This window comes from Trichosurus vulpecula, chromosome 9 (genome assembly GCF_011100635.1).
Source record: "Trichosurus vulpecula isolate mTriVul1 chromosome 9, mTriVul1.pri, whole genome shotgun sequence".
Taxonomy (NCBI): Eukaryota; Metazoa; Chordata; class Mammalia; order Diprotodontia; family Phalangeridae; genus Trichosurus; species Trichosurus vulpecula.
In genome coordinates, this window is record NC_050581.1 from 113,869,150 (window position 1) to 113,886,156 (window position 17,007).

Genomic DNA, 17,007 nt, shown 5'->3' on the forward strand with positions numbered 1-17,007 from the left:
AGGGGCAAGCTCCTGGTGTAGAAGGGAGGAAACGAGATCAAGGCACAAGCAGAGGGGTTAGTTAGCCTTGGCAAAGAAAAGGCTACCTCTTCCTTAGAGGTTCATGCAACGTAGGAGAGAACTGCTGAAGTGATAGAGAAATGTTAAGACATGCAACAGAGGAGACGATGGGAGGAGTGACTGCCTCTGAGGACAGGGAGGGATGAAGGGACTGGATATTATTTAGGGAGATGACTGTCAGTTTGGCATGGACCATTAGGTATTGTGCTGCCCTCATGGAGAAGGCATCTAGGTTGGGATGAGAGCCGCTCCCAAATCTGTCAAACCTTAAAGTTGAAATCTACAACCAGTAATCTGTGTGGTATCAAATAACTCTACCATAAGGGACCTAAAAATGGCAAGAACCAAGGTAGAGGTCGAGAGATGGAGGGTCAACACATTATGATTGCAGAGGGAGGTTTCACAATTTAGAGTCATGGAAGTGGCATATTTTGGTTGATACGGAAATTTGTAGCATTATCCCTCCTACAGGCAGCTGAAATGGGGTGGGATGCCATGGGAACTGAAGAATAGCAGAACCTTGGAGACCAGGGTAACAGGGGTGATCTCGGGGAAATCGATTGTCTGTAGTTCCTCAAAGCAGTATTCCTGGGTCTTTCTCCAATTTACATTACCCTTCTCTGGAGGACAAGCATTTGCTTCCAGTTCAGAGGCTCCAGCTCTATCCATTTTGGAAAGAATGTTTAGGATCATAGATTTAGAACTGAAGGGGTTACCTAGCTGGCATGCCTCATTCTACAAGTGAGAAAACTGAGGTCCAGAGAAAGAGATTTGACTTGCCCAAGCTCACATGAGTAGTAAGGAGTAGAGCCAAGATTTGAACCCAGAATCTCTGAACCTAAGATCCCACCTAGAATTTACAGGATTATAGGACTTAGGGCTAGAAGGGACCTTAAAAATCATTTAGAAATAACAAAACAACTCTTGGTCCTAATGGACTCACAGGAGAACTATATCAAACTTCTAAAGAACAATTAATGCCAATACTATACGAATTGTTCCCAAATATGAGGAAGTACCATGCCAGGTTCCTTTTTTGAGGCAAATATATCCCTGATACCTAAACCAGGGAAGCATAAAGCACAGAATTATACATGAGTGTCATAATTGCATATCAATTCAGAAATTTTAAATAAAATCCTATCAAATAGCCTATAGCAACTCATCCAAGAAATCATGCATTGTAACTAAGTTGAATTTATACCAGGGCAAAGATTGCAAGGACTTTTCAACATTGGGAAAACAATCAAGGTGATTAATTATATTAAAAAGAAAAATATCCAAACCACATGATTATCTCAGTAGATGCAGGAGAGTCTTTGACAAAGTACAACATTCATTTATGCTAAAAGCTCTACAAAGTATAGGTATAGAGGGACTTTTTTAATATCCTAAAAAGTGTCTAAAAGCAAAAGCAAACATCATGTGCAAAAGAGATATACTAAAACTTTTCACTATAAAGTCAGGAGTAAAGCAGGTATGCCCACTCTCCCCAATATTACCTGATATTGCTCTGGAAATGTTGGCAATAGCAATAAGACAAGAGAAAGAAATTAAAGGCATAAAGATAGGTAAAGAAGAGATAAAACTATCCCAACTTGCTGATGATATGACGGTTTGCTCAGACAGTCCTAAGAAACCCACGAAGATATTAAGACAATTTATAGCTTTATCAGAGTTGCAGGCTACAAAATAAACACTTAAAAATCAATCACATTTCTATGTAATAATAACAAAATCCAAGAGGCGATAATAGAAAGAGAAATTCCATTCCAAATAGCTGTGTTGTTATTGAGTAGTTTCAGTCGTGTCCAACTATTCATGACCCCATTTGGGGTTTTCTTGGCAAAGATACAGGAGTGATTTGCCATTTCCTTTCCTGCTCATTTGACAAATGAGAAAAAGTGACTTACCCAGGGTCACATAGCTAGTTAAGTGTCTGAGGCCAGATTTGAACTCTGGAAGACTAATCTTCCTGACTTTAAGCCCAGCACTCTATGCGCTGCACCTCCCAGCTGCCCTAATAAGCTATAGAATGCATAAAATATTGGACTAATCTACCAAAGCACACAAAATACTTGTATAAATTTAATTACAAAATGCTCCTGAAAGAAATAAAGAACAACTTAAATAGCTAGAGGAACATTTTGTGCTCGTGGCTGTGGCACGCCAATAATAAAAGTGACAATACTACCAAAGTTAATTCCCAGATTTAATACTATGCCAATCAAATTATCAAAGGGACGCTTTACAGAAAAATAATAACAAAATTCATTTGGAAAAACAAAAGATTTAGAATAAAAGGGGAAATATGAAAAGAAGCAGCAATGAAGGGGGAATAGCACTGGCACTTCCAGACCTCAAACTATTTTGTAAGGCAGCAGTCATCAAAATCATCTGGTACTGGTTAAAAAAAAATAGAAAGGAAGATCAATGGAACAGACCAGACAAGGGAGAGTCAGAAACAATGGAACTCAATGACCCAGTTTTGATAAATAGGAAAACGTAATCCTATTTGATAACTGCTAGGAAAACCAAAAAGTAGGATGATGGAAATTAGGCTTAGACCAACACATTACACCATATTCCACAATACATTCTAAATGGATATATGACCAAAATATCAAAGATCATACTATTAAAAATATAGAGAGAAGCAAATCAGATACCTCACACCTACGGGTAGAATACGTATTCTTAACTAAACAAGGAATAGGGCCAATTACAGAAAATAAAACAGGTAACTTTGATTACATGAAACTGAAAAGCTTCTGCACAAATAAAATTAATGCACCTGGAAGGCAAGTGACTTAATGGGGTGGGGGGAGGAGGGGGGAATACTCTTTGTATCAAATTTCTCTGATGAGAGTTTGGTATCCAAGAAGTAGAAACAATTGATATTCAAATGAGAGCAAAGACTATTCCCCAATAGGTAAGTGGTCAAAAGATATGAACAAACAGTTCTTAAAAGAATTGAAGACTATTAGCAAGTATATGAAGGATGCTTCAAATTGCCTATAATAAGAGAAATGCAAATAAAAACAACCTTGAGGTTTCATTGCAAATTAGCAAAGATGACAAATGATGGGAATGGTCCATGCTGGAGGGACTGTGGGAAAATTGGCACACTAGTGCATTATGAGTGGAGCTGTGAAGTGGAACAGCCATATCGGAAAGCAATCTGGAATCATGCAAATGAAGTGACTAAAATGTCCATAACCCATGACCCAAAGATTCCTTTACTAAGCTGATATTTCAAGGTGGCCATTGATAAGATTTAGTCCCCACATACACCAAAATATTTATGGCAGCAATTTTTCTAATACCAAAGAACTGGAAACAAATATATTCATCGATTGGGGAATAGCTAAAAAAGTTGTGAAACATGAATACAATAGAATGTTACTATGCTGTATGACAAGATGAATGTGATGGATACAGAAAAGCATGGAAAGATCTACATGAACTGATGCAGAGTGAAGTGAGCAGAACCAAGAGAATATACCCAATGATGACCACAATGTAAATGGAAAGAATGTAACCACACACATACACACACACACACACACACACACACACACACACACACACAGAGTAGCAAAATTATAAAGATTAAATATGACTCAAGCAGATGTAAGAAGAATTTGATACTGCCCCCAGCCCATCCTTTAGTGGAGGTGGGAGGTTCATAGATGTTGCATATTTTCAGACTTTCAATGTATTGATCAGTTGTGCTAATTTTACCCTTACTTTAAAAATACTATTTGTTATATGGGATGGCTCTCTGAGAGACAGAAAGGGAAGGATATTAGGTGAAATTGTGATAAAAACACAAAAGACATCAATAGGAACTTATTATTATTATTATTAAAACGGAAGGTCTATTCTCATCCACTATTGGAAACAGGTTCAACTCTTGGGAGAGGTGGAAGGGAGAGAAGGGAATCTTTCCCTTCCCATCTATGCCACATTTTACTTTCCAACCTCTTGACCTCTACGTCCCTGGTTTGTATTCTCCCCTGGCTTTGGGGGGTAGTTTTTGTTTGTTTCTAATGGAAAAACCCTCTTTTTGTTAGAGAATAGCTCATCTTCCATGGTAAGTTGGGTAGCAGAGATGATGGTCCTCCAGTCCTTCTGCATTCTGTTCCATCCAGGAAAACAACTGATCATTGCCTGTGGAAGGAACACCAATGGAGCACAGCATCTATGGCAGTTCTTTCAGTTGATACTCAGTCAAGAAATGTTTATGAAATACCTACTATATACCAGGCCTTCGCTTGCCTGGCATATAGTGGGTGCTTAATAAGGGCTGACTGATGGACCCCTGGAATTGAGACGTCCTTATTTGTGGCTGTCTCCTTACTCCAACCCCTTGTTTGCTTCACAGGCTCAAGAGCTATATCACCCCTTCCCCTTCCATGTCCTGACAGATCAACCCCATTTGAGAACTCTCTTAACCTTCCAAGAACCTTCTAAGAATGACGAGGATGTAATTCCTGTCTTTAAATATCTGAAGACTTGGCATGTGGAAAAGGTGCCATAGGACTGAATGAATTCCCTTTCATTTCAGGTGTCTACCGGGGGTTGGGAACCTGTGGCCTCGAGGCCACATGTGGCTTCCACACTTGAGGACCTAGAGGGCCACATGTGGTTTTGTGGCTGCAGGTTCCCTACCCCTAGCAGAAGTTTGATGCCACTCATCAGGGATGCTTTAGATAAGGAGCTTCTTCCCTGAGTACACACCCCTCTAAGGTTCTTTCCAATTCAAAATGTATACTTGGAATCATTTTTTCACTCAAAAGTGCTGCTCCAGAGGGCTCGGACCATCATGAGCACTAGATATATCTATACATGGGGAGAGGGGTGGGGGGAAGGAAGAAAGGAGGTATAATCAGAACTCCCATTTCTATATGGCTATAAGCTTCCAAAATGCTTGTCTCCCAATAACCTTAAAATTGAAGTAGATATCATAAGTCTGATTACCCCTGGTTTGTAGATAGGTGAGGGTCAGAGAGGTTTACCTAAGGGATACTCAGCTAAGAAGCATCACACCCAAGATTCTGCCCTGAGTCTTCTGACTTTAATAGCAGTGCTCTTTCCACTACACAAGGCAGTCTCCCCAGCCTGAGAGGGCTCTAGAGAGAGGTGACCCTGAAATCTCCAGCACCAGAGGGCTCTATGGAGAGGGAACCCTGAACTTCCCAGCTCTAAGGGATTCTACAGAGATGGAATCCTGAAGTCCCCAAGTTCTAGAGAGCTCTATGGAGAGAGATCCCTGAGGTTACCAGCTCTAGGGGGCTCTACAGAGAGGGATCCCCGAGGTTACCAATTCTGGGGGGCTCCACAGAGAGGGATCCCTGAGGTTACCAATTCTGGGGGGCTCCACAGAGGGGGATCCCTGAGGTTACCAATTCTGGGGGCTCCACAGAGAGGGATCCCTGAGGTTACCAGCTCTGGGGGGCTCTATAGAGAGGGATTCCTCAGGTTACCAGATCTGGGGAGTTTTATGGAGGGGCATCCTGACGTCACCAGCACCAGGGGCTTTGTAAATATGGGTCTTTGAGATCCCCAGAACTAAGACAAAGAAGGGACTTTGAGATCTTTTCAGCAAGTTTTCAGCAGTTTCTATCTACAGAGAGTACTTGGGATGGTTACACTAATTGTCATCATGATGCCCATGACCTAAGAGGATGAGGCCTGGGTCCTAACTACCTCCTGGGCTTCCTCCTCCATCTCTTGCTGCTAGTTAAGATGCCTGAATCTGGGGCCTCTAGGACAAAGGTCATGGAGAGGCAGGGGGCCTGTCCCTGTTACCTCACTATCCTCGTTATTCCCCCTCCCCCAATACATAGTCTCTTCTTACTATTCCCCAGTGCCTTATCTCACTTGGCCTCTTCTCTCCCTTCTTCCCCCTAGGTCACTATGGTTGCAAAGACGTTTTATGAGATTGGTAGTAAATCAGAACTCCCATTGGGAGTCCAGAGGTCTGGTTCCTGGAAGGTGCTCAGCCCTTGTTACTGACAGAGAACTGGGATTTGGGAGGAGGGAAGGCACTAGCAGTGGTGACAGAGAGGAGGAAGGAGGAAAGCAGAATTTGATCTGAATCCTGAAGGGAGCCAAGAAATGGTGGAAAGGAGGGAGATAATACAGGCATGGGGGGGCAGCTAGTGAAAAGGCTTCTGGGAGGTTGGAGAGTCATGTAGAAGAAACTGCAAATAGGACAGACTGGAAAGGGAGGAAAGGGCCAGATTCTGAAGGTCTTTAAAAGCCAATCAGGGCATTTTCTGTTTGACTCTGGAGATACTAGGAAACCGCTGGAGTTCACTGAGTAGAGAGGCAATCCAATCTGACCTGTACTTGGAAGAAAATCACTGACACATGAGTGAAAGATGAACTGGAGTGGGAAGAGGAGGCAGAAACGGCTAGGCTTGGTAATAAATTGGACATCTGGGGTGAATGCCGGCGAGGAATCAGAGACGACACTGGGGTTTCTAGCCTGGGTCACTGGGGAGATGGTAGTGCCCTCAACGATAGAATGACAGTTGGGAAGAAGGGAGACTTTGGGGGAGAAGATAACGAATTCTGCCTTGGTCATGTTATTAGCTGTGTGACCATGAGCGAGTCACTTAAACTTTGATTTAGCTTCCTCATCTATAAAAAGGAAATAATTAGGAGCACCTACCTACCTCTCAGAGTCGATGTGAGAATAAAATGAGAAAATATTTATTGAGAAGCTTTGGAACCATAAAACACCAGCGAGGTGCCAGCTACTATTACATTCTTTCCAGAGGCATTGCCCCAATTCATAGGCCTGTGAGTAGAGTCCAGGTGGGTGCTTTTCTCTGCAGTGACTACACTTATTATCATGGCTGTTACTTTTTATCATTTTTAGCTATCTTTGCCAACTTACAGGCATCAGATGGAATTTCAGAGTTGCTTTAGTTTTTATTCCTCTAATCATGGAAGTGTTTAAGTAGGCGGTTGTTTATAATTTGTACAGTTTCTTTTGAGGATTGCTTATAAATATCTTTTAGCCACTTATTCCTTGGAGAATGGACATGACTCATGAATTTGGACTAATTCCCTAGAAATTTTGAATGCCACATTTGATGTGACATTCCAAATATTTACGACAAAGACTTTCCCCCAATTTGTTAATTTCCTTTTTGTTCCAGATACATTGTTTTTTGTTGTGTAAAGCCTTTTTATTTTTACATAATCAAATCCATCATCTTTTCCCTTTAATTTCTTCTATTTGTCAGATAAAGAAAAATCTCCCCTTGCTAAATTATCAGTCATATTTTTCTACTTTCTTTTAGGGGCAGCTAGGTGGCGCAGTGAGTAGAGTGCCAGCTCTGGAGTCAGGAGGACCTGAGTTCAAATCCATCCTCCGATATGTGATGCACTTACTAGCTATGTGACCTTGGGCAAGTCACTTAACCCCAATTGCCCTGCCTTCTCCTCTCAAAAAAAATTTTTTTAAATGGTAGTAAAGGGTAAGAGAGGTGAATTTAATACTATTTTTCAATATATTGCTATACAGCACAAAACATTATATATACACACAATATATGCAATATATATTCTGTGTACATATTGTGCATATATGTATATATTATGTATATATATATATACAATATATTGCTAACAGTTTAATTGAATAATTCCTCCCCTTTTCGTGATCTTAGTTTATTTGTGGGGTATACAAGGTGTTAATGGAAGACTAGTACCTCTGATGTGAGAGCTACTGAGACCCTTATCAGGGCTGCTTTCCACCTTAGGTGTCCACCTGACACCTAACTCACCTGTGGCTCCAAGAAGCTGTAGCAGGTGCAGTGGCCGCGCCCCAGTAAAACCATTTAGGCAGGAGCCAAACCAGGTTGAGGGTAACCAAACAGGGAAACCCATAGGTGAGTTAGTGGGGTTTCTATCCCAGGCACATGAAACATCCCCCAGCAAAATGGACAGATGAGAATAGCTTGTTCCAACAGCCGTAAAGGCAGTGGAAGCACTTCAAGCTTGGTTAAACATCAAAGATGCCAAGATCATCCACTGCATCCCAGACCATCAACAGTGGTCTTGACTTTTATCTTGCCACTGGACTCTGATGACTCTGGGAGAGAGAAGGAAGTTGATGAATTCAAGCAATTCTGCCTCATTTAAATCCAATTTATGTGTGAGTCAAAAGACACCAGCCATCATATTACCTTCTTTATCTACCTTGAAGTCCTGGGGCACTGGATTTGACAAAGCAGCAGGTGTGGATACGCTGGGAGCTGTAGTCACAGCCTTACACACAGGCTGCCCAGGACATAGCGACGTCTTTTCACAGGTCTGAAGCAGCAGTGGGATTTGGCAGCGCTCTGGGTGTCTGAGCAGCCTTTTTTAAGGACCATACTGCTCACTCCTGGGGTGAGGAAGGGGCTAGAAAAGGTGTCCTAAAAATTGTCTACTTTACCTAACCTAACCCTGGCCTACTTACCGTGGGGTTGGGGTGGGGTGGGGGAAATCCTACCCTGTGCTCAAAACACCAAAAAAATGCAGGAAAAGTTTTTCGAAGATGATTCCGCTCACCATTGGTACATGGAATGTGCGCATGCTTATGGATAGGATGGATAGGAGATTAAGGGGGTCAGTGTTAACGAAATTGACTTCTTTCTATCCCTACCCACAATGAATTGGTCTCATTCATTGGTCAGTGAACCTGAGTTCCCTGAATGCCAAACCCTCTGAGTGCAGGTACTGGTAGACATAGGGCCTTTTAACATTTTTTGGCCTTTAGGTTGGCCCAAAGAAAGGGAGCTCCCAGCCACTTAGGCATTCCTGTGGCATTTGAAACTACCCTCCTCTTGGGTCCAGTCACTCATGAGGCACCTTCCACTATAGGCTCAAGCAGACAGTCATCAACAAATCCTTCATGCTATGTCTTACTACTACCCAAGGTTACTTGTAACGGTGTTTAATGCCTGTAGATTTCCTGATGTTTCCAGGAGACTTCCTTCATTTTGAATTACTTTACTCATATGGCAGCCAGCCATTACCCTCTACTTTCAATTAGAACAGTGCCCCCTAGTTATTGCCCAGACTTTGCCAATGTCTTCACGATTGTACCATTACTGTAGTCCTGGTAATCCAGCTGTACTTGCTGATGATCCCTGAGATCTAGGTCACAAGCCATCCAAAAAAAATCCCATCCGGCACTCATTCATATCACCTTCAAAGGCATTCATGCTTTTCTTGAGAAACAAAACAGTACCATGACCACAGACCCCTTCAACCCATGACCGGCACCCCTGAAACTGATGCCAGACCTTATGGATCAATTGGAACAGGTTCCAGTTTTCACCAAGCTGCACTTGAAGATGAATGCAACCTAATATGAATTCGCCAAGAGGAAGAATGGAAAAAATGCACTTCAGATGGGGTCCAGGAAATGTAAATGCCTTGTGATGACATTTGGACTTTGTACCACAGCTTCTCCCATTTGGTGATTCATGAATGCCTTTACTCTGAAACCTAACAGATGAGGGTATAGCTGTGTACCTCAGTAACATGCTAATCTGCTCTCTCCATCGATCACCCATAACATGCCCCAGTTAGTATGATTCATCCTGGTGCAATGTTGACATAAGGTTTGAAAAGTGATCACTTAGCTATGAAGAAATGAAATTATTGGTGCATATTGTGGGTAGCTGCGTGGCACAGTAGATAGAGTGTCGGGCCTGGAGCCAGGGAAACTCATCTTCTGAAGTTCAAATTTGGTTGCAGACACTTACTAGGTATGTGACCCTAAGCAAGTCACTTAACCCTATTTGCCTCAGTTTCCTTATCTGTAAAATGAGCTGGAGAAGAAAATGGCATACCATTCTGGTATCTTTGCCAAGAAAACCCCAAATCGGGTCATTAAGAGTTGGAAATGACTGAAATAACTGAACAATAACAATAACATTGTGGGCCACTGTGGGGTAAAGAGGATGCCCTGAGAGGACTAAGCCATCCTGATGTGACGCTGAAGATGCTGTGTTAGTTCCTGGTGTTTTCTAGTCTTTGGCATGGTTTCATTGCAGGCTTCTCTTCACTTGCTTGCCCTCTTTATGAAATGCCCTAAGAACTTCTAGTGGCCAAGCCCAGCAAAGAAAAAGCTCCAGAAGCACAAAGGGAATTGGGTTCCAATCCTAGTTTTGTTGTCTACTACCCATCTGACCTGGGGTGGGGCAACGCTGTGTGTGTGATCTCCCTGTATCCAAACGTCTGCCATGCTTCCCTGATGGCTCCTAGATTCCTTTACATGAATCTGTCTTCTTGATATGCAATGCTGCTCTGCCCCTCCCTTGACTTTGTGCTTTACTCTCCCCTTTTAATAAGGCATCTCCTTCCAGAGCTACAATGCAGTCATGTTTCCCATTCTGCCAAGTCTCCGTGATATCCACAAGATCAAATTTCTCTCCTTGTATTAGTATCTCTAGTTTTCTTGCTCATGAACCACACTTTATGCATTTTTTATTTAGACATCTGAGACCATAGCTTTAATTGATGGTTCTTTTCTTAGATTTCGTATCCTGTGAATTTCCAGATATCTCTACTACCAGTCTTCTTATACTGCGGCTACTCAATATGGCATCTCTGGCATATTTGGTAAATACATGCAGACAGTTTTTTCTCTTCTCCTTCCTTTTTCAGTTTAAAGGTTTTAAAAAATCAGATTAACAAGATTCCAAGCAAATAAATTTGGAGATTTACCCTCCCAAACTCCACTCTTCAAGGACCATGTCATTATTTTGTGTTTTTTTAATTACCTACCCATTTTTTTCAGTTTTCATTTAAAAAGTTAACATATTAGAGAACTTCTTATGCAGCCTCACTTGTTCTGTTAGACACACCTCCCTTTCTTTTCTCATTAGAATTAATTATGCTCGTAGTCTTCAAAATGGCATATGAAGAGTCTCCTTTTTACCTTCCCTTTTAGAGTGTTAAGTAATGGCATTCTCTCTCTTTTTTTTTTGAGTTAAAAAAAACCAAACTAAATCTGTTCTCCCAAAGTCCAAGGTACATGTCTGACTCTACCAATGATTCCCCTCCTTAACAATCAGGAGGTCCAAGATCACATGGTCACTTCTTTCATGGTTCCTGTTGCTCCTGCTTCCCAGTCCAGGCTCTCCTTGTTGATTTGAAGGAAGCACTTTGTATTTGGGATGTCTGAGCCTGGAGAGATGGAGACAGACAGAGGGTAGATGATGGTGTCAATGAATCACTAGGGCAGGCCAAACATGGAACACTAGGAAATTTGGAAGGAAATTGCTGCTGGGGAAGTCATAGCTATTAGATCGGCCAATAGGACAGGAAAGGAAAATGACAAATGTTAGAGGGGATGTGGGAAAAGTGTTGGTAGAGTTGTGAACTGATTCAACCATTCTGTAGAATAATTTGGAACTATGCCTAAAGGGCAATAAAGCCCTTTGACCTATCATTACTACTAGGTCTGTATGCCAAAAGAGATAAAAAGCAAAAAGGAAAAGTACCTATATGCGCAAAAATATTTATAGCAGCTCTTTTCTAGTGGCAAAGAATTGGAAATTTAAGGGATGCCCATCAGTTGGGGAATGGCTGAACAAATTGTTCTATGAGATTGTGATGCAACAGCACTGTGCTACAAGAAATGATGAGCAGGGTGCTCTCGGAAAAATCTGGAAGGACTTACATGAGCTGATGCAAAATGAAATGTACTGTGTACAAAGTAACAGCAATATTGTAAGCTGATCAGCCATGAATGACTTACAAATTCTCAGCAATACCATGATCCAAGACAACTCTGAAGGACTTATGATGAACAATGCTATCCATTCCCGAAGAAAGAACTGATGGTGTCTGAATACAGATTGAAGCATACTTTTTTTACTTTATTTTTCTTGAGGTTTTTTGGTCTGCTTTCTTTCACAACATGACTACTATGGATATGTTTTGCATGACTACACATGTATAACCTATATTGAATTGCTTCCCTTTTCAATGAGGGGGTGGGGAGGAAGGAAGGGAGAAAATTTGGAACTCAAGTTTTAAAAACTCATGTTAAAAATTATTTTTACATGTAACTAGGGGAAAATAAAATACCAAAAGAAAAAAAATATTCAATTCTTCTTGACTGCCAGGCCTTGAGGGATGGGCAGAACCAAAGGTGAAGCCCATTTTGGGGGCTGGAAAAAAACAACAACCCAACAACCCTGTGTGCTCTCAGTAGAGGCATGAATGCGACTTTTTAAATAGAATTTAGCAGAAACAAGTAAAACAGGCCAATTACTCTGGTGCTAATTAATGAAGCACATGCGGGTCTGCTCTGATGAAGGTCTAGAACTCTTTGAGAGCAGCAGCACTTCCATTTTTCTTCAGCCAGGAGCTCCACGCATGTGGCAGCTTATGTGTGGGAATCCAACACTGATGGATTTCTCATCCATAAATTGGGTTTGGTCCTGCCACCAGGGTGGTCAGGCCAGTCTGGGTGAAATCAACAATATGAACACAACTACGTAAGTATAAAATACAAACAAATTAAATCTAAAATAATTTTGAGGCAAGAGCACTGACAACTGGGATGATTAGGAAAGATCATGCCAGGGTATGCTGGAGCTAGCTCTAACCTTCAGGAACCTATTGTTAAAATTTCAGAGTGAGCGTTTACACCTCAGAAATAAGCAATACACAAATCAGGGCTTGATTTATTGTTTTGTTCATTGTCTAAATTTAAGAAAATATTAATAATGCATATTAAACTTAAAAGTGTATATGCAGTTTCCCTCCCAGAAAACGTGAGTTTGTTAAACATATGCTAGCATATCCCTACAAGTAGAAAGTAACACATGAGTTGAAACTGAGAGTTAGGGGTTCCTTTTTTTTCTTAGAAAAATAGTTTTTTTATTAATATCTTTTGTTCTTATATCACTTTCATTTCTGAATATGTTCTCCCCAGTAAATATATCCTTCTACCCACTGAACCAACCCTTGTAACCAAAAAACAAAAAACAAAATTTAAAAGAAAGGAGAAAAACAATTTGGTGAAACTAATCAATATGTCAACCATACCTGCATTATTGCATACCCATAGCTCCCCAATGCTCCAAAGAAGGGAGGAAGATGCATTTTCTCATTCCTAATTTTGGTGACATGCTTAGTCATTGTAACTGCATAGCATTCAGGAGTGGATATTGCTGTTCTTTCCATTTACATTGTAGTCATTGTGTATATTGTTTAATTGGTTCTGCCTACTTCACTCTGCATCAGTTTATATGTCTTCCCATATGAGTTTCTCTGTATTCTTCCTACTTATTTCTTAGGGTGCAGTAATATTCCATACATTTATGCACCATAGTTTAACTGTCCTTCAGCTGATGGGTATCTACTTTATTTCTAGTTCTTTGCTGCCACAAAAAAGCGCCATTATTTTTTGATGTGTATGGGACCTCCATAGATCTCTGGCTCAAAAGGTATAAATATTTTAGTCACTTTGCAAAATTCCAAATTTCCTTACAGAATGGTTGTACCAATTCACAGGAAAGACAAACTTTCTATGAAGTGGAGGTTATGGGAGAGAGCATTCTAGGCATGGGGAATATAGCCTGTGCCAAGGTGCTGACTCTGAAGATGGAGTATGGGAGATTCTGATAGCAACAAATAAGATACTATAGAAGAAGGAGAGAGAGGCTGGGACAGACTTGGAAGACACCCACAGCTAGTAGGTATGATTTAGATGAAGATCCAGCTAAAGAGACTGAGAAAGAGTCTGTCAGACAGATAGGAAGAGAACAAGGAGAGATCAGCGTTGTGAAGATCTAGAGAGGAAAAAGAATGCAGGAGGAGAGGGTTATTGGTAGTATCTAATACTGCTTAAGAGGTCAAGAAGAATGAGGATTAAGTCGTTAGATCTGGGAATGGCTGAGCAAGTTGTGGTATGGTTGTGATGGAATACTATTATGCTGTAAGAAATGATGAACAGATCCGCATCCAGAGAAACAACTATGGAGTCTGAATGCAGATCAAAGCACACTATTTTCACTTTTTTTCTTTCTTGTGATTTTCCCCTTTTGTTCTGATTCTTTTTTCACAATGTGACTAATGTGGAAATATGTTTAATATGATTGTACATGTATAGCCTATGTCAGATTGCTTGCTGTCTTGGGTAGAGGGGAGGGAGAAAAAAATTGGAATTCAAAATCTTATAAAAGTGAATGTTGAAAAAAAATAAACAATAAACTTTTTAAAATGACAAAGCAGGATGCTTTCAGAGAAACCTGGGAAGGCTTACATGAATTGATGCAAAGTGAAATGAGCAAAACCAGGAAAACATTGTACACAGTAACAACGATATTGTAAGGATGATTCACTGTGAATGGCTTAGCTATTCTCAGCAATACAATGATTCAAACCAATTCTGAAGGACCGAGGGTGAAAAATGTTATCCATCTCCAGAGAAAGAACTGATGGAATCTGAATACAGATTGAAGCACAGTTTTTTCTTTTTCTTTTTTTTTAGTTGAATTCTTTTATTAACACATATACATTTACTTGTCTTCTGGCTTGTTGAAGCAGTAGGTTAGACAGCACTTGCCACAATAATGTCTGTCAAAATGGCTAGCCATAAAGACTCCAGCATCACATTCATCAGAAGGGCACTCTCGTCGAAGGCGGCTAATCTTGCCATTCTCATCAACCTTATAGTACTTCAGAACAGCAAGCTTAACCTTCTTTCTCCTATGCTTGTTCTTTTTGGGAGTGGTGTAAGGCTTCTTCTTTCTCTTCTTGGCACCACCACGAAGTCTCAGAACAAGATGAAGGGCAGACTCCTTCTGAATGTTATAGTCAGACAAAGTACGCCCATCTTCCAGTTGCTTGCCCGCAAAAATTAATCTTTGTTGATCAGGGGGAATACCTTCCTTATCTTGTATCTTGGCCTTGACATTTTCAATAGTATCGGATGGCTTGACCTCAAGGGTGATGGTCTTCCCCATCAAAGTCTTCACGAAAATCTGCATTGTGGCACTGGGTCCACCCGCTGATGGCGGATCCAAGAGAGAGCTGTTTTTTTCTTTTTTTACTTTATTTTCTTCTTGTTGTTGTTTTTGGTCTGTGTATTCTTTCACAATATGAAAATATGCTTTGTATGCGTGTACACGTATAACCTTTATCAAATTGCTTGCCTTCTCAATGAAGGGAACAGGGAGGAAGGGCAGGAGAGAATTTAGAACTTAAAATTGCAAAAAATGGAGGTTAAAATTGTTTTTACATATAATTGTGAAAAATAAAATCTTAAAATTTGAGAAATCATTAGATCTGGCATTTAGGAGATTGCTGGCCTTTGAAGAGAACAATTCCAGTTGAATGATGAGGTTGGAAGTCAGATTGCAGAGAGTTTCTAAATAAGTGAGAGGAGAGGAAATGGAGGCACCTAATGTAGACAGCGGGCAGATAGTTGCTACAGTGGATAGAGTGCCAAGCCCGGAGTCAGGGAGACCTGAGTTCAAATCTTGACTCAGAAACTTACTAGCTGTGTGACCCTGGAAAAACACTTAAACCTGTTTGCCTCAGTTTTCTCATCTGTAAAGTAAGCTGGAGAAGGAAATGGCAAACCACTTCAGTATCTTTGCCAAGAAAACCCCAAATGAGGTCACGAAGAGTCAGAGACAATTGGGAAAAGACTGAACAACACGAACAATGGAGACAGCTTTTCCAAGTTTAGCCAGCAAAAGACAGAAAGATATAGGACAATGGCTAGCAAGGAAGGTCAGATCAAAAGAGGGTAATTTTTTAAGGTTGGAGAGATGTGTAATATCAGTAAAGGAGTCACTAGATGGGGAGAGATTGAAGATTAGTGAGAGATTGGAGATGTTAGAGGGGCAATCTGCTAGGGAAGACAGGAGGGAATTAGATCAAAGGTGCATGTTAATGGGTTTGACTCGGCAAGACAAGGGTGAAAGAGGAAACAGTTGGAGAAGATGTCTTGATGAGGAAGGCAGAACAAAGAGCTTTCAGTGAATGGCCTCAAATTCTCCATCAAAGCATGAGGCAAAGTTCTCAACTAAGGGAGTGAAGGGAGGGGGTTTCACGGGAGGTTTGGAATGTTTGGAACAGCTGCCACAGTGAGTCCTTAGAAAGTCAATTAGAAAACTATAAAAATATTGCCTTGCTACAGTGAGGGCCCAGTAGAGGTTATGCAACATAACTTTGTCGTATACCCCACAAATGTGGTTTCATGATTTTCCCTCTCTCTGTTCAGCAGTACATGAATAGAAACAAAGAAGGCAAGATGGCAGCAGTAATCCAAAGTTGGGGTTAGGCAAGGCAAAATTAATGATAAGATGAGGGAGCAAAGGATTAAAATGTATGGGATGGCATAGCGTTAAAGTGATTTACCAAGGGGTTAAAAAAGGAGGGGAGGGAGGATAATGCAGATAGTGCAGAGATGATGGCCTGAGGAAGACCTGAGGATGTGGAGGGATTGGAGGTCATGGCAAGAATGAAGACTAAGAACAAGATGAGGGGTAGTAAGGCCTATGGGAAGACTGAATGATGAAATGCTAGGATTAAACAAAAGAATTTGGGTGATTCATGAACCAAAAAGTAGAACAGATGTGAGTGAAGACAACATCAGAAGTATGACTATCTCTGCATGTGGTTTTGAAGAGTAAGTGATGGGAACTGAGTAGATTGAGGAACTGAGAAGTAAAAATGCTTGAGGAACTATCAGTATGTACACTGAAGTTCTTTAGTATGGGATTAAGTGATGGAAAGACTGAATCAGGCACTGAACTCATTCAAGAAGGAAGAAGAATGTCCTAAGGGTCAACAGATGACATCTACCAAGGCCTGGATTGGGCGGATCTCGAAGGAAGAGAGGTTGCTGTGGGATAGTAGTAGAGGGAGTGTTTGGAGGTAGCAATGGGGAGAAGGGAGTATTCCAGC

At 41.0% G+C, this 17,007-nt stretch overlaps 1 protein-coding gene across 1 annotated transcript; it reads right to left on the bottom strand.

The window, feature by feature from the left end:
• Positions 1 to 14,595: 14,595 nt before the first annotated feature.
• LOC118831790 (ubiquitin-40S ribosomal protein S27a-like) lies at positions 14,596 to 15,080 on the bottom strand. Its single transcript, XM_036739219.1, has one exon. It carries the CDS (start codon positions 15,078 to 15,080, stop codon positions 14,610 to 14,612), a length of 471 nt encoding a protein of 156 aa, XP_036595114.1. The 3' UTR covers positions 14,596 to 14,609.
• Positions 15,081 to 17,007: the final 1,927 nt, after the last annotated feature.